We start from the raw sequence: 26,646 nt of genomic DNA, 5'->3' as shown, positions 1-26,646 counted from the left end.
TAACCAATTGATTGTTGGAGTATTTCACCGTAGAAGTCCGTTGAAACTGTTGCGTTGAAGTTCAAACAACCTGGATCTGGTTCTCAAGACACGAGACAGAAGCTGACCGCCGTTTTCTCGCATCATTAGAAGTGGGTTCTTGCTGTGTATTTCTAGTGCTTTCGGTTGTTTTTTCATAGTGAGTTTATAAGGACATCAGTTTGGATATTCTTTGCCTAAAGAAAATTGCTATACCGAAGACTATCAAATCCGCTAAAAAACTGCTCCACGAAAGCTTCAATTGGAAAGAATTCAACTCAACAGCGAAACTCTCATTGTCAGAGCAAACGAACCATCGAAGTGTCATAAGTGTCCTCCAATACGTCCAATTCATAAAGATTGACTTTCCGATAACACTTCCGATAACTGTGACGTAATTAGCATTCTACTATAATATCAACCACTAACCCCACATTCACATATTCACACACATTCCACGATGTCTGGATCCTTCTGGAAGTTCTCCAACGGATTCACATCCCTCCTGAATATCCTGACGCTTCTAGAGAACCATACCATCAACTCAGAGCTGGGAGATGCTTCGTATACTAGTCTGTTTGACGTTCTTCTCAAGCTTCTCGACGAAAGCGACCTTCTCCAGGAATTGCTCCTGAATAACCCCATGCTTCTTGAGTTTCTCCGTGAAGACGATGTCTTGGGCATGCTTGTAGAGCTTGTCACCACAGAAGGTGTCATAAAGCCGCAGGAAACCAAAGAATCAGCCCGAGAAGACGCTAAGGTGCTCACTACACCTGTTTCATCAACTCTGTCGTCATTGTCTACTTCGCCTATAGAGAAGAGCATTCTTGATGAAGCTTTCGACAAGGAGAAAGCCTCCTCAGAGAAGGACACAGAAGACAAGAAAAGCATAAAAGAGGAAGACGAAGAAGACGAGGAAGTCGATGCTGATATAACTAATGAAGAAGAAGATGAAAGAGAAACAGAGGAAGATAGAGCCACTCGTCGTGCTACCATAGCTGCTGAGATTCTCTCAGCCGATGTCTGGTCTCTTACCGACACAGTGATGGAGTCTACAACCAACTTAAATCGTCTTTGGGCCATTCTTGACTCGACCAAGCCTCTCTCCATCAACCTATCCACATATTTCATGAAAATCATGGAGCATTTGCTCGACATGAAGTGTGACGAAATGATCACATATCTTGTCGAGAACCAGCCATATCTTGTAGACAAGTTCATGAACCACTTGTCCAACCCACCTTTAATGGACTTTTTGTTGAAGTTAATCAGCACAGACAAGCCAGATAACAGCACTGGAATCATAGATTTCCTCCAGCAGCAAGGTTTGATCAGCAGTTTGATCAGTGCTTTGAATATAAGTCCTGAGGAAACAGCAGAAGAAGCCGTTGACGAGGATAAGCAAGAAGAAAAGACTGAACAGGACGATATCAATACTGAACAGGATATCAACACTGAACAAGGCATTAAAGAAGAAAAGAAGCCAGAAGAAGTCACCGTTGGAAGCATTGCAACGGAACAAGACGATCCTCTAGTCCGCCAGTCTTCAGCTGCTGACTTCCTCAAAGCTCTCATCACCATCTCAGCCAACTCTACAACCGATAATTCGACCATAGGTCCTAACGAGCTCACCAGAGAACTCGTATCACACAAGCAAATGAGCCATCTCTGTTCCATCATGCTCAAGGGAGGTTATGCCTTGGCTAACGGTGTTGGTATCATCATTGAGATCATCAGAAAGAATAACTCAGACTATGACATTCTTCCAGTGTTATATATCACTCTTGAGTCCCATCCTCCTACTGGTAGAGATCCTATCTATTTGGGTCATCTTTTGCATGTTTTTGGTTCCAAGATAGCGGACTTCAACCGTCTTCTTGTTCAGAACGATGCCTTCAACAAGCTTCGTACGCCATTCGGTGAGATCGAACCTTTGGGATTTGAGCGTTTCAAGATCTGTGAGTTGGTTGCTGAGCTCTTGCATTGTTCTAACATGGCTCTCTTGAATGACAATAAGGGCTTTGATGTGGTCAAAGAAAGAGACGCAATGAGAGAAAAGATGAAGGAATATGATCCCATCAGCTTCAAGTACAACGAGATCATTGTTCTTCCCGAGGAGAAGAAAGGTGATGACGAAGAGAATGCTGAAGGAGAATCTGAATCGGCTTCTTCCAACAGCAAAAAGACTAATTCGAAGACAAGTTCAGCCAACGACACCGACTTTGCCAATGATACCATTGATTCATTCAACTCTAAGCTGATAAATAACACAACCGAAGGAGCTGAAGATGAAGAACCACATGCCAACGCCAATCTCACCGAAGAACAGATTCGTGCATCGCCTGTAGTTGGAGACTTCCTCAAGATTGCTCTCTTTGATACTCAAATCATCTCCAACATCCTTCTGATGTTCTTCCGTTTCCCATGGAACAACTTCCTTCACAATGTTGTATTTGACATTGTTCAGCAAGTGTTGAACGGCTCCATGGACATTGGCTTCAACAAGTTCCTTGCCATTGATCTCTTCCACGCTGGAGATATCACTTCCAAGATCATAGAAGGTCAGACTTTATGTACTGACTACGAGCACAGCCACAACGGTTTAAGACTAGGATTCATGGGTCATCTCACATTGATAGCCGAAGAGGTTGTCAAGTTCATCCAGCTTTATCCTACTACGACTTTGAGCGAGCTAATTGATGTCAAGGTCGAGGACGAAGTATGGGAAGAGTATGTGAGTAATGTCTTGTATGATACCCGTGAAAAGTATAATGCCATTCTTGGTGGAGGAGAAGAAGACGAAGACGACGATGACGACGTTAACAACACTTTCGACGAGGGACTCGGAGAAATCATCGAAGAAGTGAAGACTGGTCTCGTATTCAACCCTAGTGTTGACCACGATATCGGCACAGAGACTTCTAATCTTGAAGAAAGCGAGTTAGAAGACCTTGGTGTCGATAAGGATGTCCCTGAAGAGGAATTCGCTGAGCATCTGGGTGAAGACATCAAAAAGCAGAGAAATGAAAGAGCACTTGAGAGTGACGAATCAGAGTCTGATGATGACGATCACTTCACCAATTATATGTCTCAGCAATTAACTAACCCTGCTTCGACCGAGATAGTATCTTCCGTTGAGTCGTCAAGTACTCCAATAGCAGTAAAAGACAAAATTACATTGGATTTAGGAGCCGATTACGAACATGGAGATGACTACATTGATCCTAACGATGACGGAATGTCTTACAAGAAGTCTAACCCATTGTACGATGCAACAGGATCCCTCTTAAGTGAAACCACTCTCAGAGGACACTTGGGTCGTGGTGATGATGACGAGTTGTCCAGTGAAGAGTCCAGCAGTAGTTCAGACAACGACGACATCGACTTGGACGATGATGATGACGATGACCTCTCCACCAAGAAGAACAACGGAACCAAGTTGACTCGTGCTGCTAGTAAAGGCTCGTAAACGTACGAGACCCTCTTCATGATAATCTTCTTCCTGTTTGCTTTTGTTTCTTTTAATGACGTTTCATTTACTTTCATTCATGGATCTTCTTTATGATCCAGTACGACTTACCACCATGAATACTCCATCAACACTATACATTACATCACCAGCAGACCTGGCTTCCGGTCTGTTCATTTCTCGCCAAGAGAGACCATTGACTTTCACGTTTAACGAATGAATCTGTACCTATAACACGCTACAATTTTATACGCTTGTATACATAAATAATGTATTAATCACGCTACTTCATAGATACTTTGTAGTGGTTGGCTGTAGTTGTAGAGGCAAGAGCTCTTAGTGACAGTAGAAGAACGTGGGAAAACGAAATACCTTGTATTAAATATCAAATGAACGCCGCTGGAAACGAAAGCAATTAAGTTATCATGGTAATGGTATGAAAAGAACTGAAAAGAAATACCTAATTCAACGCCGATTTAGAAGACTAATGCATCGTTGGATGCTCTTCTTCCTTCTCTATCTAATGGTGGAACTACAGCTATGGTTGAATCCACCTCATCTTCTTCCACTGCTTCATCGTTTTTGTCATTTCTGCTCTTGGTTGGTACTCCTCCCATAAGACCCTTACTCATGGCCAAGCCAGAAGATCTCTCATTGACACCACCATCGTAGAATTCGTCTTCAATCGGATGCATCAATATGGTGTTATTCTTGGTCACCGTGAGCAAAGTATTCGAGGGCACGCATATCCAGTCTCCTCTCTCGAATGTCAATGGCTCACTAGCAACGAAGATCACGTCTTGGGAGCGGTTCAACCTCTCCATCTTGAACAAACCTGGCTCGTACTCAAAGAACTTCGAGCCAGCACTGAAATGCAACGATGCTGCTTCATCGGTTTTGGAGGTGATGTATCTACTGACAACCACAGATTCTCCATCGGTAACAGCGAAATTCAACAACGACGGTTCCTTTGTATGGCTTATTTGCCAGTTTTTTATTAAGTCGATTGTTGTGAGTAATGCCTGGCGTAACACGCTATGGGAGAACTTCGTTTCGTAGTTTTCTGGGTCATAACCCATCTTATACAACGTATCCAAGAACAAAGCAAACGAACACTCTGAATCCGTGGATCCTTGGATCAAAAGGAAGAACTTCTCTTCCAAATGGTTCACAAGCGTCTTCTTGATCGAATGGAATGCCAGAATTCCTCCGTTATGCATAAACATGATTCTTCCGTAGGCAAACGGATGGCAATTCATTTCGGAAAGAACTCCTTGAGTCGAAGCTCTTACATGTCCAAATACCAACAGCGATTCCGTACAATTTGAAAGATTATTGAGGTTTACATTGTTCCAAGCCGGTGTAATGGCCTTAAAGACACACGGTTTGTTGCTAGCAGTGTAGTAGCCGACTCCGAACCCGTCTCCGTTGATGGGGTTTCTCATATCCAACCGAAGCCGAGAGTCAAACGACTGGTTAATGATAGAATGTGCTGGTTTTGTTAAGAGATCCAGTAGAACCATGGACTCACGTCCTTTGTAGATCATGAAGCGGCACATGATTACCAATGCAAACACTCGTTAATATACAACAACGACAACAACTTCAATAACTACTACTTCAACAAAGAAGAAGAAGAAGAAGAAGAACTCTAAAACTTTCCAATGATCATTCCATTAAATTCTATCCATACAAAAAGAAATAAGCGCTGTGGTTATAGTGGAGAGTCACGTGATATGAGTCTATGGGAACTTTGGGGTTTTGTGTGATGAAGTAAATGTAGGATGTTTTGGCAGGATGATATTGAAGGATGATATCGAAGTATGATGATGGATATTTCTAACTTGGAGGTTATTAGGTAGATTGTGAAATATAATTCAGGTATCTGGTGCTAAAAAAAGGTCCAGAGAAATCCATGAAACAACAGACTGGTACTCTGTCATCATCAAAAGAGCTCATTGAAAGAGTCCTTTTGAAGTCAGTAATGATCTTTGTCGATTACGTAATCGACGAAATTGCAATTTTTTGGTTTTGTGTCACACAAAAGGTTGAAATTTAGATATGAAAGATCCGTGCCGCCGTTGTTGTAGTGTGACGTTTAACTGTCTTTTTTTGCAGCTGTTTCTGGAGGAGATGTGGGTCAGTACAGGTGGTGGAGGTGGGACGATAGAGTGGGGCGGTGTAGAAGGTGTAGATTAAGGTGGCATTTCTGGAGGTAGGTTGGTGTAGTGTAGATATAGTGACATTTCTAGTGGTAGGGATTATACGTATGATTATAGGTTAGGTTGATATTGAGAGGAAAATAAGAACTTGAGTCAGATAATGAAACGGATGGGAGAATGTTGTTAGAAGAATGCTGTGGAGATGGAAATTGGGAGACGTGGATGTAGAGAAAATAGACTATAATTGGCTACATGTAATATTCTTTTGCATATTGAGTAAAAGAATGGGGAATACACATATCTCAATGCGATTGCAAAAGCATTTGCTGTTGAGGCTATTAATTTGCAATTGGTTCGTCACAGAATATCTTATAAATGCACATACCAAATGGATGATAAGCATATTATACAACAAAACTCGATTAATAAAACCTTGATGAAAATTGTAGAATTGACCAGTATTGATATATTACTAGAGAACAGGTTCAAATAAAAATCCAGAATACTACACCTCCCATTGACTAAAGTTCGTGGTATATGAGAAGAATTCATCACAATAGAGGTTGGCGTACAATTTGTACAGTGATATAGGTTTACTTGGGTTACAACCATTCGTGTGATATTAGACAAACATCATAAATAGACATACATTTCATACAGACATATATTTCATGGGATACAATTGAATACTAGCACACCAAACAATCTGAAATCATAATTTCATTATCTACGACACATCGTAAGATAAGCTTCCATATGGCCTTTCATCCAAAAACAAATTCCTATTCAATTCTGGAACTCCAAACATCTTCTTCGTAGAATGAATCAAGAAATATGGCCAGAAGAAGAAGGATATGAATGTGGCACCAAAGGCTCCTGCTATTGGGAGGCGGTTCCTGATGATATGATAATAGCCAGTACGTGGGACTCTTGCTAACATTTGTGGAGTAGCCATTTTTCTTATAATGTGATTCGAAAATACTGGCAAGGCATTTCCTATGAGTGTTACGCCAATTATCAGTCCCTTTTATACCATTCAATATGCTGTAAAGCAATTATCCAATCTGGGAAACGTGACAGGCGTAATCACTTCTGAGCAAGCAAACAAGATACTAGAACCTTCTGGCCCTTAGGTCTTGACGTTTCTTTGGTTGCAGTTGGATGTTTCAAAGCTTACAGGGCTCAAGAAAATCAAAAGCAACTTGTGGTCTGGGCTCTCTACCGTATTTTTTTAGAAACGTAATTTTGCACCCGTACATACTAAAAAGCAAACTTCATGAACACAACCCATTATGAGCCATGTTACATCTTTTAACACCCACCCCCAGTCACATCTGCGATTGTGCCTCATTCCACTGCCCAAAACTACAGTACCACCTTCCCACCTTCCCACCGCTCCGTAATCATTCCCTCTCCTATTACTGGAGCCCACACGAACACAGGTACCCCATCATGATTATGGCACTTTAAGGTTCATAACCGTCGCAAATATGCCGTCCCTGATCGATCTTTTTTTGATGTGTAACTGACGTCGGTAATGCCTTCTTTCCTATCTGAAATAGTGACCCGGGTACTTCCCCCGTGAACAATACACACTTGCTACACCGGTCTTTAAGTTGCGAGAACTCATGGAGTAATTGAAGCCGTGCCAAACTCGGTGGTTCCACATATGTCGCGGCCATGACACCTTTTTCAGGTATAGCGACATTTATAAGTACATACGCCTACGGCTAAATGATAACTATTAGAAGACTACAACCAATAACGGCGTGACCCCCACATTCTGACATTCTGAAATCACCTTCTTAATTATGCCTAATCTCTCCCTAATCTGCGTAATCAAAGATAACGTCTGCCCAGTCACGACTGCTTACCCCACGCCAAAAGTGGTTCCATTATCACCCTTGCTCATCATGTGTCCTTCGCTGCGACATTGAGTCATGTCATGTTCGGAGTGCGGTTCCGAGTCTGTTCGCTGCAGTCCTCTCAAGCTCCTTTCTACCGACACTCCCACATTAACAGCTGCTCGGCATTGAACTTCCGTTCTAACAGTCCGGGGGAATCATCTAAATTCAGAACCGACCGTACGATAACCTAATTGTTAAGCAAGGGTAGCAAGTATATAAATAGGTAACGGAGGAACTTCCTGAAATGCAAATTGCATGGCAGAAGTTAGAATACACCATTAATTATTGCTCACACATATAATTAATTTTTCATTACTATATTACAACTTAAACCATAATTGCATTGACACCACATTAGCATATATACCATGTCTCTCTTTAGAACTTTGCAACACTCTCCAGCCACTTTGACGATATTTCACGATGCCACCATCCCATTATCAGCCAAGCTCTTCCATGTAATAGAGAAAGCGTACCACAAGCTCGACGGGAAAAAGGCCAATGAGTTCCAGATCGACTTGATGGCCAACAGAATGCCTACATTTGACCAATACCAGTCTTTAGTGGCAAATTGCTTACATGATTCAAAGAGCAAATCGATATTGCACAACTGCTATCCATTCTTGACAGATAGAAAAACCGCAAGTACAACAAGCACAGAAGTGATTACTATTAAAGGCCACGGCAATCATTTCAACAACAAGATCTTCAACGAAGGAGAGTATAACTTGATTTACGAAACATTCAACAAATTAAAGGAATTACCTGAGGCAGGCCTTGATATTAACCCATCTGACATATTCAGAGCTCCATTGGTGGTTGACTGGGATCAGAATTTGATTGCTGGCGACGAATCGTCTTTGGCTGACATATTAAAGAAATACCAGACCTGAAGCTTTTTTATAACTTTAGAATCAGAACTTACAACTAACGAATTATGAGTATTTGAAGAATACATGTTTTTTACCGAGCGACCCACTTATACATAGAGATAGACACATAACTTGATTTAATTTTAAACGCTAATTAATATTTCTTTCATTGATATTTTTTTGTAGATAGCGTTATCTTTTGCAAAAATATTTGTTCTGAGAGCCAGTCCTACCCGAGACCTTTAGCAACCAAAACAATGAATTCACTTTAACACTATTTATACACACTATTCATTACCTATACCCGAGAGGCGTTTGTATCAAGCAGCAATTTTGATACGTTGTATTGAATGGAAATTTCACATTCACTTCCAGGTGATCTTCCTCGCTTCTTCCTCTTGCTCTAGGCACTACCACCACAATTAACCTTAATCACATATGAATACTCGAGAGAGAACATGCAAAAGTGACGACAGCCATTCAAGATACTTAGCTGAAAAGAAGTATTAGAAATGATTGTTCATTCGAATTGGGAATTTGAAAGAAGGCGAACTAAGAAATAAATAGAAGTGAATAATGCCTAAATTCACCAGCGTTTACTTAGGTCTATACACCATCATCTCGACTGGACTATGGGCCATTATTCTCATAAATGCAATCAGCGATTACTGGACTGGGCTAAACCCCAATGCTTCTGTGGAAGAGAGACTTTCCAATATTTATCTTTCACATAGATATACTGGAGAATACCCTCATCGTTTCTTGGTATTGACTCAATTATTCAACTCCGTAGTTGAAATTCTCAATGCCAGTGTTGGGCTAGTTAACTCATCTTTTGCCACATTGATACTTCAGGCATCAGCAAGATCAGTTATTACTTTGGGTATTTGCTATAAAGTCCCACAATCTCCAGCAAACTACAATCTCCTTGTATTCAATAGCATTAAACTAGCTTGGTCACTTTCAGAAATTATTAGGAATGGCTTTTATCTTTTCAAGTTGAGCACCAACAGGATCCCACAACCAGTTATTTGGTTAAGATACTCTGCCTTCATAGTCTTGTACCCATTGGGACTTGTATGTGAACTGCTTCTGATGTATCTGACTCTTGATTCAGTCAAAGGCTCCCGTTACTACTATTTTGTTATTCTTTCGCTAACCCAATACATTCCTGGGTTCCTCATCCTTTTCTCTCATATGCTCAAGCAGAGGAAGAAGGCACTTAGAAGAACAGTGTAATTGCTGGACTAGGTGACATTTATAGATCAAAAGTTGAATTTATAGAAAAAATGGATAATTGGCTATTCTTGCAATTGTTCTTCACACAAATGAAAAGTTCTAAGATAGAAATTCATAAATTGAATCCTACTATAGATATTGATCCATAGGACATAGTCCTCGGCCTGAAATATTTACTGTTCATAGTTTCCAAAATGTATACGGTCTTACAATTCTTCTGTATATCTTTACCTATTCAGGTAGTTCAAAATGCCCACTATCTTTGCAACGGTCCATAATGTTGGATGTAACTTTATATTTTTGGTCTACCCCACACATTATAAACACCCCAATCTTGCCATACAGAATAAACACCATTCATTTAACTCAGAGTAAAGATTCTCTTATTTCTGGTTCGTTGTCGTTAATGTCGTCTTGGTCTCTCGTGGATCAAATACCTCAATTATCTTGAGGTGCTATACCGAGACGGTTTCTTACACTAATTTGGTGCGCATTTAAGTGGCATATAGCGCAAATTAATCCATAACATGCTTCTCACCCTCCAATACTTAATATATAGGTGTAACCAGCACCTGAATAATAACCCCCGTGTATGCTCTAGCCTGAAGCACTAGTTTTATTTATCAAGTAGTTCCATTTTTATTGCGCATGGCAACATCTAGCGGCGTCTTTATTAACTACTTTCAACAAGAACACGTTGACCACTTGGAAATAGCTATCTTTATTCTAGAACTAGTAAGTTTTAATCGTGGGAATCGCCAATAGCTGCTCCTATTGAAAGTCTGAAAATGTTCGAGCCATAACTACTATTCGTATATATCTCCAAACTATTGTGCCCTGAATAATTCAAAATCGACTAAGGTACTAAGTCGCTCATTGGATGCTTCACTCCTTACGCCTACTCATTTCGGAATTAAAAGAGCTCTTTTGGACGAATGAGTAACCACTAACTGGTAACAAAACTGCTCGTTATAACCTTCAAATTATTAGATCTTGGCAATACCTTTATGGTCCTGTCCACTAGTTCAATTCCCAACCAATGCCAATGTTTTTTTGTTTCGCTGATTTTGCAACCCTAGTAGTACCAGGTGTAATTCTTGGAACTTCGTTTTTAATTCTAATCCTGAAATAATTCCAGCATTTATCCAAAAGCTAAGGCCTTAATACGTCGTGAAAATTCTTACTTCTACGTTGAAAGTTAAATTGCATATTAAAACTCCTAACATTAGAATGCTTTTTGTAGTTGAGCTCACCTTCCAACACTCAATACGAGTAGATAAATCTTGGCAACTTCTCCTAAGATAGGACTCTGGGCAAACTAGTGGTTATCATGCCGATTATACTGAGGGGGGTAATATCAAATATTGGAATATTTAAACAGCATGTTTGTCCATAACAAGATTTTGGATATAGATCAGAAGCAAAACAACTGAAAATAAGATGAGAGTCTCTACCAATTTACTTTTAACCACTGCAGTATTGTCTTTAGCAGGTACTGTGACAAGTTTACCTAATCAAGCTCCTAAAGTAATTAGAGATGAGTCAGGTTCATCATCTAGCCTTACCAGCTGCCACTTCCATGGAGATACCCAGTATTGTAAAGACAGCAAGGGTGTAGAAGGTTCAATTGTACCATCGCCAAAGGCTGATGGTGCTCCTAAATCCTACTCTAGTTGCCACTCCCATGGCAAAGATACCTATTGCGTTGATGGTTCAGGAAATGAAGTTCAGTTTGTTACTAGATCTGAGAGTGGCTCTGGTCATGATCATGACGACCACGATGATCACGGCCATGATGATCATGATGATCATGATGACCATGACGGCCACGATCACGACGACCATGATGACCACGACGATCATGATGACCATCACGACGATCATGATGACCATCACGACGATGATCATGATCATATTTCCTATGCGGGTTCCACCTTCAATCTCACCAGTTGCCACTTCCATGGAGATACCCAATACTGTAAAGACAACAAAGGCGTGGAAGGATCCATTGTACCATCTCCTAAGGCTGATGGTGCACCAACCAGTTACAGCAGTTGCCATTTGCATGGAAACGACGTATTCTGTACTGATCCTTCAGGAAAGGAAGTTCAGTTTGTTACAAAAGCTGATAGTGGTGCAGCCCATGACCATGGCCATAACGAATCTGGACAAACGGCAGCAACTGTTTCGCCAACAACCGCCGAGAGTAAGACGACTTCATCGGCTACCACAGAAAGTCAACCAACTTCATCTGTTCTATCCAACAATTCAACTAGTGAGATTACTGCAAGCACTTTCACAGGAGGAGCTGTTGACAATGTATCCAGAGGATTTGGCACTTTGATGGTTGCTGCTTTAGCATTATTGCTTTAAAAAGAAATATTTTTCTATTACTTACTGTTTGCTTCTCCAAAGTAGAAACACCACCTTTGTTTTATTATTTTCTTTTTAGAATTCTTTCTCATCCAAAAGCTCTTGTTTTCATATTAGATAGAAAGGGTCCTCCTTGAATAAAATTGTTTCTCTCCTTTTAAGTAACTAATGTAGTAATTTGCAGCTAAAGAAATGCAGGACGGCCCTATGCTACAGTGGAAAGTGTCCCTCTACCGTAAACATCACTGATATCTCATAACCATCAATCTTTTTAGAAATAGAGAGTATGCGCTAGTTCTTCAATTCTTTTAAATTAAATAATTATTCTAGAGTTGATTAAATAAGATATAGACTATTACTATTAAAAGGGTAAATTTTTCTTATATTTATAAATCTTTGCAAAATATTTGAGTTATTATATAAAAATAGTTCAGTCCTTGTTCAATATTTCCCAAAATAGTGACTATAACATAAAAACTAATGTATGCTATTTCACATCATAACCATTACAAATTCTCCAAATCCGATTTTCTTCACTTCTAACTCCTAACTATATGCTAACGATACCTCCAACACTTCACCAACACCAACTTACAACTCCAACACATCACCAACTATCACTTATACCAAAACCCCCTGCCGCAACTAAAACCATTGTCGTCCCAACTAACCGAGACAGCTCACGTGACCCAAATCCAACAAATATCCGCTTGTCTTCAACTCTGTTCATTTTAATGTTTATTTCATTGTTGAAATCTTCAGTAAAAGACTAGTAAAAAGAGTCTGTAGCAAAGATGGCTGAAGTCAGTAGTCACCCAAAGAAGTGGTTAATAGCTTACAACTCGATTTCCGCTTCGTTGTGGTCAATTGTGTTCTTCAATACTGTGTTTCTTGGAGTATCTCTCGGACAACCTCACTTGTTCGACTACACCAACAAAGTCACCACTGCCATTCAGACATTGGCAGTCATTGAGATCTACAATTCGGCCACAGGACTTGTGAAATCACCACTTTTCACTACTGCAACTCAAGTCTTCTCGAGATTGCTCATCGTGTGGGGTATCTGTCAGTTGCTTCCACAGTCCCCAGCAAACACTCACTGGGTCTACATTACATTGTCGTTGAGTTGGTCTATTACCGAGATCATTAGATACTCATACTACGCTTCTAACTTACGCTCCCCAGATGCCGTACCTCACTGGTTGACTTGGTTGAGATATACCACCTTCTATGTGTTATACCCAACTGGAGTGTTTTCTGAAACTTATATGGTCTACTTGTCTCTCGATGAAGCATCGGCTGTCTTTGGCCCATGGTTCAAGTGGCTTTTGGTATTCATTTTGTTTACCTACATCCCCGGTTTCTACATGCTCTACACTTACATGATTAAGCAGAGAAAGAAGGTTTTGGGCAAGAAGCCATCCACTAAGAAGACCCAGTAAGTACAAGGAACTTCTAAATCCATGAGGGTACTGCTACTAGTTGAATGAGGTGTTTGAATGGATATATCTGTTTGAAAACAGAATACCCTAATGCTGTATATATACAAGGCTATACTATATTAATTAAATGTTAACATGCAATGTTTTCTATACTGTAAGAGTCGTCTTACTCAACGCATCTATCCAATTTACCACCTGCTCTACGTAATCACAGATGGTATCATCCTCCACGAACTCGTAACGTTCGACTTCATTTGACTCAGTGCCACCCATCAAGGAGCCTAATGAAAACTTGGATGCACGTTTGTTCAGTCGACTTTTATGCTTTTTGTTCTGTTCAAATAGGACCTTCAACGTAGTAGTAACAACTACGGGATCATACTTTATGATAAGTTTGCTTAGTATGCGGAAAATCAAGTAGTTGGGTGAAAACTGGTACCATCTGACATTCCAACTTATAAGCTTTGCTATGTTGAGTAGCACGAAGTCAAGTGTTAAGTACTCATCCTCGAGTGACTTGATGAGTTCATTGTAGATAGTTTTACTTGAAACTTTCAAGATTAATTTGTTGCTGAAGAAGCGGAGATCATAATCGTCATGATATAAATCGATTGTTGAGTCCACATTATCACTTAAAATCAAGTCGTCGTAAATTTCTAACAACTGAATTGTAGCGAAGTAATCAAACCCACCCTCGATAGAAGTTCCCAAGACGCTAGTCATCAATGAACTAATCGACTCTCTCAAGTTGTACTTAACTGTCCATCCCAACAAGCCCAACATCTCCCATTCAATTGCACTATGTTGTTGTTCATTGTCGCGAGTTGCCAACACCATGAGTGTTCTTAAGTCCTCATATATGATTAAGAAGAGCTGGTCCAACCAGCTTTCGCACTTGACATATGCTTCCTTTTCAGACTTATGGTTAACTACATATTGCTCTGGTACGTTGGTAGTAGTCACAGCCTTGGAGCCAGCGAATACTCTTTCTTTCAATGAAACAACCTGGTCCCACCCAATTAATGCCACAAAGAGAGATAACATGTCGTAGCAACGGCCCCATGTGGACTTGCGGTAGAAGTCAAGGATCGAACTACTAGGTGTTCCTGCTGATTGAGATGCAAGAACATTTCTTGCAGATTTTAGGCCGCAGATTTTGATCATGGAAATATCTACGGACGAGACTTCTCTGACTGAGCTGTTCATCAAGGGCGATTGGTAAAATTGATTACCATTGATGGGATGTCTTAAATGAGGGTTGAAAAGGAATAAATCGGACCACATCTTCTGTATGGACGCTAATGGCTTCGATGACTCCTTGTCGTCTAGTATGATCGGTTTTGGGAATGTTAAATTGAACGCCTTATCACTGATGGGCTCTTCATTCTGGTTTTGTCTGCGAATAAATGCTGAGGAGAAGTGATCTCTTATCCCTGAGATGGTATCCAAGTCCAACTCCTTCAGACGGTTATTCAAAGTCACAGGCATAGAATTCATAACCAATAATGCATGTTCGTAGTCCTTCACTAAAATGTAGCATAGCATTAAGCTGTACCAGCAATCAAAATCAAGTGGTAGCACTTGAACTGTTTTTTTTGCTATTGCCAATGCTAAGTCGTAACTCTCCTTTGAGATGAGGAAGTAAACTTGTTCAAGTAAGATAAGTCCCAGCTGAGTGTTATGAATCTCAGTTGATTTAAGATGTTCATGCAAAAGAGTAAGGTGGTCATGTTCCTTATTAGAACCTCTTTGAATCTTGTAGATTTTGGATATGATATAGTCCCATTCATGTGGACTAGAGGAGGGTCTCTGATATCGAGCTTTGACTTCTTGTACTGCTATGACGCATACATTCCCACTGATGTCCATCTGGCACAATCGGATCAATGCATCCAGAAGATTATTTCTGTAGTAGTTCGTTTTCTTTTGGTAATCAGTGTTGTTACCGCAAGCAGTTGGAGTTCCGTAACCTGCGTTGAAGCCACAGAAACTTCCTCTACTCAAAAATTTAACTAACAATTTGACTGAAGCAGTTAATTCATCTGCAGTTGCTACAAAGTCTGCGTAACTGACGAGGCCGGTCAATTGAGTCGAAGGATTATCCAATTGGTGTGCCCATCGCACTATTTGTGATGCTTCGAGTTCTTCCCAGTAGCTTGGATTCAAATCTCTGATAGTTACTGCGCTGAAGTTAGACACTTTGCGTCCAGTCCGTGGCACAATTTGATAGGAGCTGTCTACGTGGATTAATGTGCCTTTCTTTCCACTGCTGCCCATATGGATTATATAACGAGCTCTGAAATCTGATTTGGAAAATACATTGTAAGAACAGTAGGTCAATACCAATTCTTTCTTCGAGGATGAAAGCGATCCAAATCTTTCTGAATGTGAATTGGCATTTTCTTTGCGGAACGCATAAGAATCATTCACCTTCTCGACACCAACGATATCCAACACATACTTCTCGATGTCGGAGTCTGTGTTTGCTAATTTCAATCCGTTGACAAAGTGATAGTATCCCACGTACCCGTCATCTTCCTTAAGGTCTGATGACTTGAGAGAATCACCCAAGTACTCATGAGAAGCGTATTCCGCAGAACGAGCTCCAGCGTACTTACCTAAATGGCAGAGATCTGGTGGTCCAACATCATTATTCTGGTTTTGCGGATCTTGGAGTGTCAACTTGGACCGTAGACCGAGACATTGGCCGAACTGGGCCTCTCGGATCATTGGGACACCGGCAATGTTGTTTTTCGGGAGGACCATTGCTAGATATCGTGAAATTTATGAAAAAAGTTCAGGTTGAAGACTGTTTACAACAACTAGACGTATTCAGTTTCGAAGAAAACAACGGCTTGAACGGTAGTTAAGTCCTAGTAGAGTACGAGCTTTCTTGCTGAGAAACACACTAAACTATCAATGGCGGAGCTAAAAAAAAAACACCACTGTCAGGTAACCAAAAAACAAAAAACAAAACTCCAATGGAATATCAATTCCCAAAGCAATCATACAACAAACCAATAACAAGAAGAAGAAGAAGAAGAAGAAGAAGAAGAAGAACAACAAACGCTTTGTACAAACATCGATTTATCTCTGCATAGTTCAGGCTGCTAACCGCCAGGAAAAAAGATAGTTGATAGTGAGGGAGTTGTGTGCAGGGTGGTAGTAGTAGTTAGACGTGGTAGTAGTAGTAAGTAGTAAGTAGAAAGAGATAGTAGTAGTAAGTGGTAGTAGTAGTAAGAAGTGGTGATAGTGGTGGTAGAAGAGAAGTGGTAGTATTAAGTATAAGAAGTGGTAGTAGTTAGAAATTATAGCAGTAGTCGTAACTAGTAGTAAGAAGTAGCCGCAAAATGTATAAATTGAAAGCAATAGCCAGAAGCAGTGTAATACTATGCAGTTGTTATAGTGGTAGTAGTAAGAAATAAGTGAAGTAGTAAGTGTAGTAGTGAGATGTGGTAGTATGAAGTGAGAATTGGTAGTAATAAGAAGGAATATTAGTATCAAGAAATTGTACAAAGAAGTAGCCGCAAAAGGTAGAAATTGAATATAGTAAATGAAAGTAGTAGCAATATTATTTAATGCTGTATGTGATGCTGCTATAAGCCAGTGGTAATAGTAGTACCAATACTACTTGAATGCTACGAACTCTATATAAGAATACTAGTAAATAACCGAAACAGTAACAAAATTATAGTAACAGTACAACAAGTAGTAGCAGTGGAATATATACAGGTAGTGGTAGTAATACGTTGAAGTAAGCAATATTTGTGATAGAAGTGGTGAATATCAATGGCAATAATTAATGAAAGAGCCTGCAATACTACACCCAGTAGAAGCAAGTAAGAGCAGCCAGTGCTAATAGTCAATTAGCAATAGCAAACTAATATTCACACTCAGATTACACTTGGTAGCGTTTGAGTAAATGTGCCTAGCTTTCATTACTGGACCCCTGCTGCCGTTGGGGTTATGAGATCTTAAAGAAGTTTTAGAAGGACCTCTATGAGAGCAAAAGCCTATAGTTTAAATTCAATGAGGAGGCTCTAAATGACTTCACAGCAGAAAATTCGGTGTTGTACTACATCATAGGAAAGGCGGCTCGCTCTTGGTGTAATATGAAATTGAAAAGGAACTCAATCCTGAGACAGTTATCTCATTCTATTGTCTTTATCTTGTTTGCATGTATTGAATTTATTGGGGAAATTAACTCATATTTGATAAGTCACTTAAAAGTAGTATCATTAGATTTTGCTAGCTATTCTAGGCTCTACAATTATATATCATCATAAAATATCGTCTATTCCTTAATACTCTTACATATATCCGAATGATTATTCCAGATTTTCTATATACCCATGGGGAATGCTCTTTTTTGAGCTAACTTGGACTGATGCCATCATTTGAGTAATTTCGTCAAGAACTGCTATTAACGATTTCCCATTGTTATATTCAAGAATCCCCGTGCCTCCCGTGGCTAAACTAAGTTGCTGTCTGATATTTAAAGTCGCCACACAACTTTCGATTCTAGTCACAATATGGTTCAAAAGTCCAATCAAGTCGCTTTCCTTAAAAGTATTGTTCATCTTCTCAGAAATGACATCAGAGGAGTTCTGGAAGCTCTCGTTTACAAGAACACCTGAATTAAGACTAGAACAAATATTCTCTAAACGCAAAGAAATTGTTCTTAAGCCGTAGATGCTATCCACAGGCAATGCCCCAACCACTCTCGTACTCAACGTAGATTGCTCGGCCTGCGAGATTCTCTTTTGGAAGATTTCGAATCTTATCTTCAATTTGGAAGTGAAAGCCAATGTTATAGGTTCAGGGGTTTCGAGACCTTTGAGCTTCCTCTCTCCTAATTTGAAGTAGTGACAGCCGTTGTCTTCAATGGCAGAGATTTCTTTTTCAATGATCTCTCCAGCCCTAATATTGCCCTGGTAAGCATCGCTGACACTCAATTTTTCACTTTTGATATCCTCATGGATTTTATACAATGCTTGCATTTCGTCCAAAAAGTCGGAACTGACTGCAATCTGACCACCGTCAGCAACTGCACTAATACGGGATGCTCTGTTAACCATTGGTCCAAAGTAGTCCATTCTTCCAGTCACCACATCAGGTTCACATACTGGGGAACCCCAGTGAATACCCATACGAACAGATAAACCTCTGAATATTACATTACCTTTTCCTTCTGTCACTTCACAGCACTGATCTGTCTCTAAGATTTCACTTGGCCAATCCACTGTAAGCAAATTTTGCTGAACATTGAAACACCAAAGCAATGCTGCCGTGGGAGATGGAAACGACACCATAAAGGCATCACCTTCTGTCTTCACTTCGTAACCTCCGACAATTCTCAATTGTCTACGCATGATAGAATTATGCATCTTTATAGCAGACCTCATAGGTAGAGGATAAGCATCCCATAACAAAGTCGAATTTTTGATATCCGTAAAAACCAATGCTAGTTCTCCCACCGGAGGTTCAATTTCCTCTTCTAAACGCCTCAAGGATGAATCTCCAGCTACAGTACCTCTGTCTCTTCTCTTTTTAGCAAAGAGATCTGACTCACGTCCCAAATTATGGTAGAGAGCGTTCGATCCGAATTTCAGTCTATTGGATTTTTGGTCGCCTAGAGTAATCACCAGGACTGCTATCTTATCTGTAGCTCCATAACAAATAGCATAGTCTCTTAATTTTTGAGCTGCTAGCATAGCATCGTCCTTCTCTTGTCTAAGGATATCTACTGCAAGTTCGTAGGAGACAAAATCCCACAAGATTTTGTTAGCAACAACTATCATATCATCAGCCGAGGTAAGTGATATTTCGGAAATATCAGGCCCTGAATTGGTATGTGGTAAGTAGTTAAAATACCCTACACCTCTGGACACCGGCAAATCACCATCCAAAGCTCCCTCTCCTGAGACATATCCTCCTGATGCTCTTATTCTTTCAAACTCAGGTCTATTCGTTGGATCATGCTTGTTGGTGAGTAAAACATGGTCTCCATTATTTCTTGAAAGTAGGGCTTCGATATCTCCGACATTAGCAGTGTATAATTTTTTATCTTTAATGTAAATTACTGTAATTGAGCAACCTGCGCGACCATCATCCGCAAGGTTCAAATCGATTGCCTCTTTGGACATCTGCGGAGTGGCTGCAAAAGAATTACTCTTTTTAGCTGACAAGATTCCATTAATTTCTTTGTTCAAAGAAAGGAATGTTCTTCTAATAGCGTCCTGGATTTCATCATCATGCTTTGATTTGGCCAATTCGTTTGTGAAGTGGTCTACAAACATATTCTTAGCCAAGGACGAAATCCTATGACCCTGGTTAGGTGCACCCCTCTTACCATCGAAAGAGCAGATAAGTATTTCATTTTCATTGCCTCTGAATTTCTGAATAAAGACATCTCGATTAGAAACAAACTCTCTCATACCCATAGAGTCAGAAACACCGTACCCGATGTTGTTTAATTCAGATGAAGTGGTACGGATACGCATTTCTGTACTTTGATCAGGAACAGCTGTAGTAGTCAATGTGACATCAATAAGGCCCAATACCTTCAAATGCTTCAAAACAAGTAAACTATCGAAATATTCCCCCGTTTCTGGGTTTTTAACATGACTCTGCTTTATTTCGAATCTCTTATTTCCAGAAAAATTAAGGTATTTCAAATTCTTGTTCCAATGCCAGTTCCAGTCGTATGGCCAATTCGAGATATTGTACTTCAATTGGTTCGATCCGACATCCAAGTGTTGCAAATTTGTAAGTTTGCTAAGCTCGGATGGGAGGGTCACAAGCTTGTTATTATTGACATATAAGAGCTTTAAAGACTTCAAATTCTCCAAGTCATCCGCTGGGAGCGTAGCGAGTTCATTTCCTGAGAGGTAAATCTCAGTCATGCGGACCATTCTACGAATAGCGCCCTCTGGGATCTCAAGCAACTCATTGTACGATAAGTTGAGCGATTTCAATGATACCAAGAATGAAATTGACTCAAAACAGTCATCGCTTAACCTATTATCTGCCAAAGTCAAAACCAATAAACTGTCGGCCAATGATGAAGATGAATTTCCAAAGGTTACGGACGAGTCGCTGCTCATGTCATCAATATCATCATCCCCATCAACTGATTCAGATGGTCTTCTGGAAATGTCCAAGTCTGGTTTACTCATAGTATCTCCGGTAAAGTTCCTGAAATTAACGGTGGACGAAATGCGCTTGGCCACTGTTAATGGTGGTTTTGGAAATGACGACAAAATATTACTAGCCACATTTAGCACCGACAACGATTTCATATTCCAGATGTCGTCAGGCAAGGATAGCAAGTTATTGGAATGTATGTCTAAGTATTGCAAAGACTGCAATTGGCCAATGGTTGGAGGCAAAGACAGTAAATTGTTTCCAAAAAGTGAAAGGAAAGCGAGCCTCTTGAGATTTCCTAACTCGTTAGGAAGGGTCACCAAGTGATTTTTATCCAAAACAAATTTCTCAATATTTGGAATTCTAGCAATGAAATCTGCGGGGATAGAAGTGATTTTAGCTTTGGAAAGGTCTAAAATTGTCAAAAGGGGTAATAAGTTTTCAAATTGAAGCTCGGTGATAGGATTCCTATCAAAATGAAGAAGTCTCAAACTCTCCATTTTGTCACTAAATGCTGAAATGCTATTTTTTGTAGCATATGCGATTTCTAAGTTTGGAATTGATCCCAATATGTCGACATTCGTCAACAAATTGTATCTGATATCAAGTCTCTTCAAAGAAGTCATTTCCTTGAAATATGCTGGAAGAACCTTACTCAATTTATTGGTGCAGAGGTTCAATTTCAGCAATTTCGTGAGTTTACTGATGGATTCTGGAAGATGAGAGAGATCATTGTATGAAAGATCCAATTCTCTCAAATTACTCAATTCACTGATAGATTCAGGATAAGTCTCAAAGTAGTTGGAGGACAAGTTCAAACATTCCAAATTCTTCAATCTTCCAAACGAACGGGGCAATGAAGAAAGTTGATTAGAATTAAGTTTCAAATGCGTCAAGTTCTTTAAATGACTAAATTTTGATGGAAGTTCATCCAAAAAGTTCTTCTCCAAGTCTAAGTGAGTCAATTTTTTCGCTTCTAGAAAGTTCATGGGGAACTTGGAGCATCCATTTCTCAGGAAATTAATGCTGATCAAGTTATTGCATGACTGGATGAAGTCTAATGGGATGTAAATGGATGGGTTATCAGCGACATTCAAACGTTCGATTTCATATGTATGTTGGTGGAAGATGATTGGAATATTCTTAAGGTTAAGTCCTGAAATATTCACATCGACGTAATCTCTCAGAAGCATTGTCTCTTCGTCATGTGTCAAATTTCTGAGGTTAATGTTTTCAACTACAAATTTGCAGACAAAGGAGAGATCTTCTCTTCCAATAATTTTTAAATTGTCCTTATCGGTATAGCCACTAAGAAGAAGGAGTCCTAGTTGAATTTGCAAAGGCTTTTCAAATGATTCTAGCACTTTTACACAGTTACCCACATAAACTGAAATTTGGTAGTTTGAGATTGATTCAAGGAAGAACTTACGTTGGACTATGAGTAGAAGTTCTGCAGTTGTTGTTTCTAGTGGACAAAGTATTGTTGTGAAAGTATTATCTTCTTTAAATACTCTCACAATATGATTTGGTCCCTTGTTCGGCTTTCCAGAGACTTTGTCTACCGCTTTTGCATCCAGAGTATGGGACAGGCGAGCACCATAAAGCACCGGGAGGTTGGAAAGGCGTCTCATTTCAGATGTTTCCCTGACTTTGGGCACCTTTTGGTGTGATACATGATGATGGTGGTGGTGATGATGATTATGTGTTATATTATTATGTTCGTGATTGGACTCATTCAGAGACACACTATCACACAGTGAACTGAAGGAATGTACGTCTTGCCCTCTGGCTTCATAATCGCCGTCATTTATATCCTTTTCATCAGTATCGTCGGAATCTGAAAGTGCGAGGTCTTCTATGACATTTGGCTCATTAATGTTATCCACTTTAACGTCCCAACTGTCTGGGGCACGCCAGCCACCGGCCACTGCACCAATTGAAGCCTTTAATTCGGGAGGTATAGCCACACCAACAACTGAAGGTATTACAGTCGAAGAGTTCAGTTTATGTATTGGAATTTGAAATACGGGACCTTCTCCTCCTTCGTCTCCATTCAACACATCATAGATATTGTGATTCAGATCTGTGAATGAGTCTTTGGCTTGCAAAGACTTCGGAGATTTTATGATTCCATGCATTTCGTCTAGATTCAAGTCGAAAGCGCCGACTCCTACAGGGCCGGTTTCAACTTTCTGTGGAGTTTTTTCGACGCTCTCTGTCCCTTTTTCTTCTATTGGAGCAACTGCGGTGTAAACCGGTACACTAGCGACTGAGGCAGCGGATGAGGCCGCTATTCTTGCTTCTGCTTCTCTCAACTGTGTTTGGAACGATGGAGTTAAGGAAGGGTGGTGTGGATGGTAATGGTGATGGTGTTCCAATGTTATGGATGGGATACGGAATTTATGTTTGCTAGCGGAGGAGGTCGATCCCGTCGAGCTGGCCAGCTTTCTCTGACTACGACCAGATACCGATACTGAATTATTTCTAGATCCTGCTTCACTTACATCTGGAGTGGTGGTAGTAGAATTAGTGTTAACTTGACTTGACTCCGACTCTGGCTGGGTCTGTGAATCCTCTGAATGTGCACTGCTGTCTGAGTCTTTTCTGCTGCTGGAATCCTTTCTGCTGTCTGAGTCCTTTCTGCTCGAATAAATGAGTTTCCCAAGTAACGACCCGCTCTTCTTTTTGAATCTGGGTTTTATAGGATGACTTAATGGTGGAACATTAGCAATTCCCTTTGGTCTCTTGTTTGCATGGAATCCACGGTAGTTTTCCTTCAAATTGGACAGAGACGGGCTCATTGATGTTACATCGTCGTTAGACGTGTCTCCTATTGGCATTGACACTATAGACGAGCGTGGACTGTAATTCTCGGACACCGTCGTCGGGTTTCTACGGGCTTGTGACTTAGGAGCCGTCTTTGGGGTGGCGTCCGACGGAACAAGCTCGTAATCATCATACTTGTAATTGAATAGTTTATCGTCAATTGCTGCCGCGTTGGGCGTGTTGGTATTATTGTTGCCGCCTGTTAGTGACAGACTGGATGACATAGTGGGAGAGATGGCGCCGGAGTTCTTCTTAACGAGTTTCGGTGATGCCGGCTGACTTGCTGAGCCGCCAGAACCGCCATGAGTCGGCGGATCGAGCAGGTTGAAGAATGACATGGTTGACTGGCTACTTGTGGGCGATAGTGGGCGATCTGGGACGCTTTTGCGGTGGCTTGCTCCGTTACTGGTAGTTGAAGTTTGTGTCGTAGAAGGAGTGAGAGAGAACAACGAATTCAAGTTATTTTTGGACTTATCTCTTCCAAAAAAACTCATAGAGCGCTGTAAATGCCGCAATGATGCCCTTGCTGCAGTCTGACAAGCGGTCGCTGGTGAATTAGTTCGTCAAAGGCGTTGGTTGCAAGAAAGAATCCCGTCTTCTTTAGTTAAATTAATTGATAATTCGAATTAAGCTTAATGGAGCTGGTGTTCTCTGCAGGAAGGTGAGGGTGAGGAAAAAAAATGTGTTTCCGTAGAGTCACGTGAATTTGAGAGTTGAGAGAAGTGGGGAGTGATATGGAGAGGTGGGGAGTGGATATGTAGGGAGGAAGGAGGAAGGAAGATGGGAGATAGAAAAGTATGGAGGAGGAGGGAGAGTATGTAAGTTGGAAGTAGGAAGAAGGAAAGATGGAAGAATGGTCTTGTTGTGAAGGAAGTGTAATTATTATGGTACAAAAGAAGGAAGAGTATATTATATAGTATTATATAGTATTATATAGTATTATATGATATCACATAGTAACGTACTCTATTATACAGTATCATGTGCTAAATATACTATAATAGCATAGCATACAGAAAATTGGGTTCCAATGATCTATCTATATGACACGCTGTGAATTCGGTTTGTTAAGGCCCTGGCATACCACCAGTTCAAGAGATATGACATTAACATTTAGCTAATTGACGGTTTTATTATTATGGAAATGCCAATTGTGACCATGGCTTCCTTGATTCACTAAGCATTCTGCTATAGTATTGGTTGTTTTTTGCGTTTGGAGGAACCATACGCCCAGCGGCTGTGAAAAATCCAGGCTTTAGTTGGGGGTTACTAAAGAAACGGAAATGTGCATTTTATTATTTATTTGGACACAGTATTAGCATCCATTGTAGAGGTTAGACATGAGAAGTGAGATTTATAGATATTAGACATATACCAGAATTCCGTCAATTTGCCTCTGGTTCTAGTTCTTGTTCGAAAGCATCACCGGAGCCATAAGCACATCCGGCTGTACTGTTATACTCCCCTCTGGATGTGAAATATTCACTAATAAACCATCTGGGACTGACAATGGCTCGTGCTTATAGCTGTATGCAGCCCCCAATATGTGTCAACTCTATTCCTCTTTCGGGCTTTCATGAAAAGTCACCAGGAAGATTGTTGCAATAATGAAAGCTATTGTATGCATAAATTGGCTCATGGCGTTCTGCCGAACCTTAGTTCTTCTTCATTATCACAAATCGGCCCAACAAACGAAATTAAAAAAAAATCTGCTAAAAGAAGCTCATCATCTTTGCAAACGACTAGCACCTCCGTATAAAACAGAGAAACCTCCGTACCGCACCTTTTTACTCTCCAATTCTTTATTGTTCCAACGAATCCATTGTAGGCAGCTGTGCTGTAGTGATGTACAGATGGGTCAGTTGAGCAACCGCATATCGGCAGCTGTCGGGGGGGGGGGGGGGTACATTATCTTACAATCAAATTAGATGATTTTGACGGCTGATTTATTGTTCAATATAACAACGATGTAGCCATTGCAAAAAAAAAACTCATCCAGGCTCTTTGGTGTGCTGGTGATGCAAGAATTCAATGCACAATTAGAATCTGAATCTATGAAAGTGGGCTTTAGAGATGATGGACGCACTCAAGGATTGATGGACGGAGATATGCGTTCAGATATGTTTTGCAATCAAGGCTTGCCAGAAAGAACGCCTGAGAGTCACCCCAGCAACTTGAGATACGGACCGCTATAATTCGGATATAACCCGTATTATAATCTGTTCTACTGTGAAAGTAACAGCAGAGTTTGTGACATCCACTTAAGAAACATTTTTTTGAACTAGACTGCCTTAGTACATAGAGAAGAGCATAATACGGCCAGAGATTAGATAATTAGCGTATGCAATTAGAGACAGCTTCATCACCCAAGACTTGGCTCATACAAGAGATTAGTGGCCCAAGTCTCACTTTGAAAGCAATTAAGAGATTCTTAAATGTACACTGAACCAAAACATGATACGATGTTAATGGCATGTGAGGTGCCTAAGAATTCAAGGATAGCGCTGCTATCTTATATAATATGGTGGCCGATTATAGTCCTATTTGTGGCCCTCCCCCTCCACTGATCTCAACTTTCCAAAACCGAAAGCTACAGTGCTACCTCCAGATGTCGGTTTGCACCCAATTTCCTATTTGGAACATATCAGCTCTAGATGCACCAAGAATGGAGCAACATGACGCCCCAGTGAAATAAATCAGCCAACAAGGCAGCATCACCCACAAGACAGTACTTCGATGGAAAGGGGATAAAAATATGGACCTGATACGCGTGGGAGGCAATTCTTCTTTGTTGATGCTTCGATTGACCCTGCTACTGAGAGTAACGCAATAGTTCAGCTATAAGCCTAGAGAACAAAAGTTCATGTTTATCAACGGAATATGTATGGCCAACGGAACAAATGTCTTCTGCATCTCTATTTTGGTAATAGTATGACCCCTTTCTTGCACTTTTATCTTTCTGTTCGCTGGAAACTCAACCCCCAATGAAGATCGTCGGATACGGACCTGCTTGACACGGCCTGCTTGAAACGGCCTGCTTGAGTCGAGTGAGCTCGTTTTGACGAGTTTTCGGCTATATTGTCAGAACCCTGAGGTTTCCTAATACGTAAATCCTGTGGGTGGACGTGTCTTAAACCATGCCCGGAGGGCTAGAAATTAGACAGTCCCTGAAGCCGAAGCCCTTTAAGTTTC

The 26,646-nt window shown here is 40.4% G+C and overlaps 8 protein-coding genes across 8 annotated transcripts; 5 read left to right on the top strand and 3 right to left on the bottom strand. All coding sequences in view use genetic code 12, as the record gives it.

Annotated features, from left to right (window-relative positions):
• Positions 1–478: 478 nt before the first annotated feature.
• On the top strand, positions 479–3,765 carry RJT20DRAFT_119023 (uncharacterized protein; the record flags this gene model as incomplete). Its single annotated transcript, XM_064915885.1, has 5 exons — positions 479–793; positions 836–1,405; positions 1,502–2,911; positions 3,035–3,308; positions 3,369–3,765. 5 exons carry the CDS (start codon positions 479–481, stop codon positions 3,485–3,487), a joined length of 2,688 nt encoding a protein of 895 aa, XP_064773450.1. The 3' UTR covers positions 3,488–3,765.
• DUG3 (glutamine amidotransferase subunit) lies at positions 3,726–5,443 on the bottom strand. Its single transcript, XM_064920252.1, has one exon. The coding sequence runs from the start codon at positions 5,044–5,046 to the stop codon at positions 3,964–3,966; it is 1,083 nt and encodes a 360-aa protein (XP_064773449.1). The 5' UTR covers positions 5,047–5,443; the 3' UTR covers positions 3,726–3,963.
• Positions 5,444–7,737: 2,294 nt separating this feature from the next.
• Positions 7,738–8,603, top strand: RJT20DRAFT_46567 (uncharacterized protein). The gene has a single exon (XM_064920248.1). It carries the CDS (start codon positions 7,925–7,927, stop codon positions 8,447–8,449), a length of 525 nt encoding a protein of 174 aa, XP_064773448.1. The 5' UTR covers positions 7,738–7,924; the 3' UTR covers positions 8,450–8,603.
• Position 8,604: 1 nt separating this feature from the next.
• RJT20DRAFT_46568 (uncharacterized protein) lies at positions 8,605–9,806 on the top strand. Its single transcript, XM_064920249.1, has one exon. It carries the CDS (start codon positions 9,005–9,007, stop codon positions 9,665–9,667), a length of 663 nt encoding a protein of 220 aa, XP_064773447.1. The 5' UTR covers positions 8,605–9,004; the 3' UTR covers positions 9,668–9,806.
• An 807-nt stretch (positions 9,807–10,613) lies between these two features.
• On the top strand, positions 10,614–12,409 carry RJT20DRAFT_46570 (uncharacterized protein). The gene has a single exon (XM_064920250.1). The coding sequence runs from the start codon at positions 11,108–11,110 to the stop codon at positions 12,038–12,040; it is 933 nt and encodes a 310-aa protein (XP_064773446.1). The 5' UTR covers positions 10,614–11,107; the 3' UTR covers positions 12,041–12,409.
• Positions 12,410–12,795: 386 nt separating this feature from the next.
• On the top strand, positions 12,796–13,628 carry RJT20DRAFT_128569 (enoyl-CoA hydratase). The gene has a single exon (XM_064917300.1). It carries the CDS (start codon positions 12,835–12,837, stop codon positions 13,480–13,482), a length of 648 nt encoding a protein of 215 aa, XP_064773445.1. The 5' UTR covers positions 12,796–12,834; the 3' UTR covers positions 13,483–13,628.
• On the bottom strand, positions 13,629–16,542 carry CHS6 (Chs6p; the record flags this gene model as incomplete). Its single annotated transcript, XM_064917299.1, has 1 exon — positions 13,629–16,542. Exon 1 carries the CDS (start codon positions 16,246–16,248, stop codon positions 13,630–13,632), a length of 2,619 nt encoding a protein of 872 aa, XP_064773444.1. The 5' UTR covers positions 16,249–16,542.
• Positions 16,543–17,764: 1,222 nt separating this feature from the next.
• CYR1 (adenylate cyclase) lies at positions 17,765–24,027 on the bottom strand. Its single transcript, XM_064917298.1, has one exon. The coding sequence runs from the start codon at positions 23,946–23,948 to the stop codon at positions 17,811–17,813; it is 6,138 nt and encodes a 2,045-aa protein (XP_064773443.1). The 5' UTR covers positions 23,949–24,027; the 3' UTR covers positions 17,765–17,810.
• Positions 24,028–26,646: the final 2,619 nt, after the last annotated feature.

This window comes from Scheffersomyces xylosifermentans (assembly GCF_036884685.1).
Source record: "Scheffersomyces xylosifermentans strain CBS 12540 chromosome Unknown RJT20scaffold_5, whole genome shotgun sequence".
Taxonomy (NCBI): Eukaryota; Fungi; Ascomycota; class Pichiomycetes; order Serinales; family Debaryomycetaceae; genus Scheffersomyces; species Scheffersomyces xylosifermentans.
Note: the sequence above shows the minus strand (reverse complement) of the source record. Positions and strands in the feature narration are given on the sequence as shown.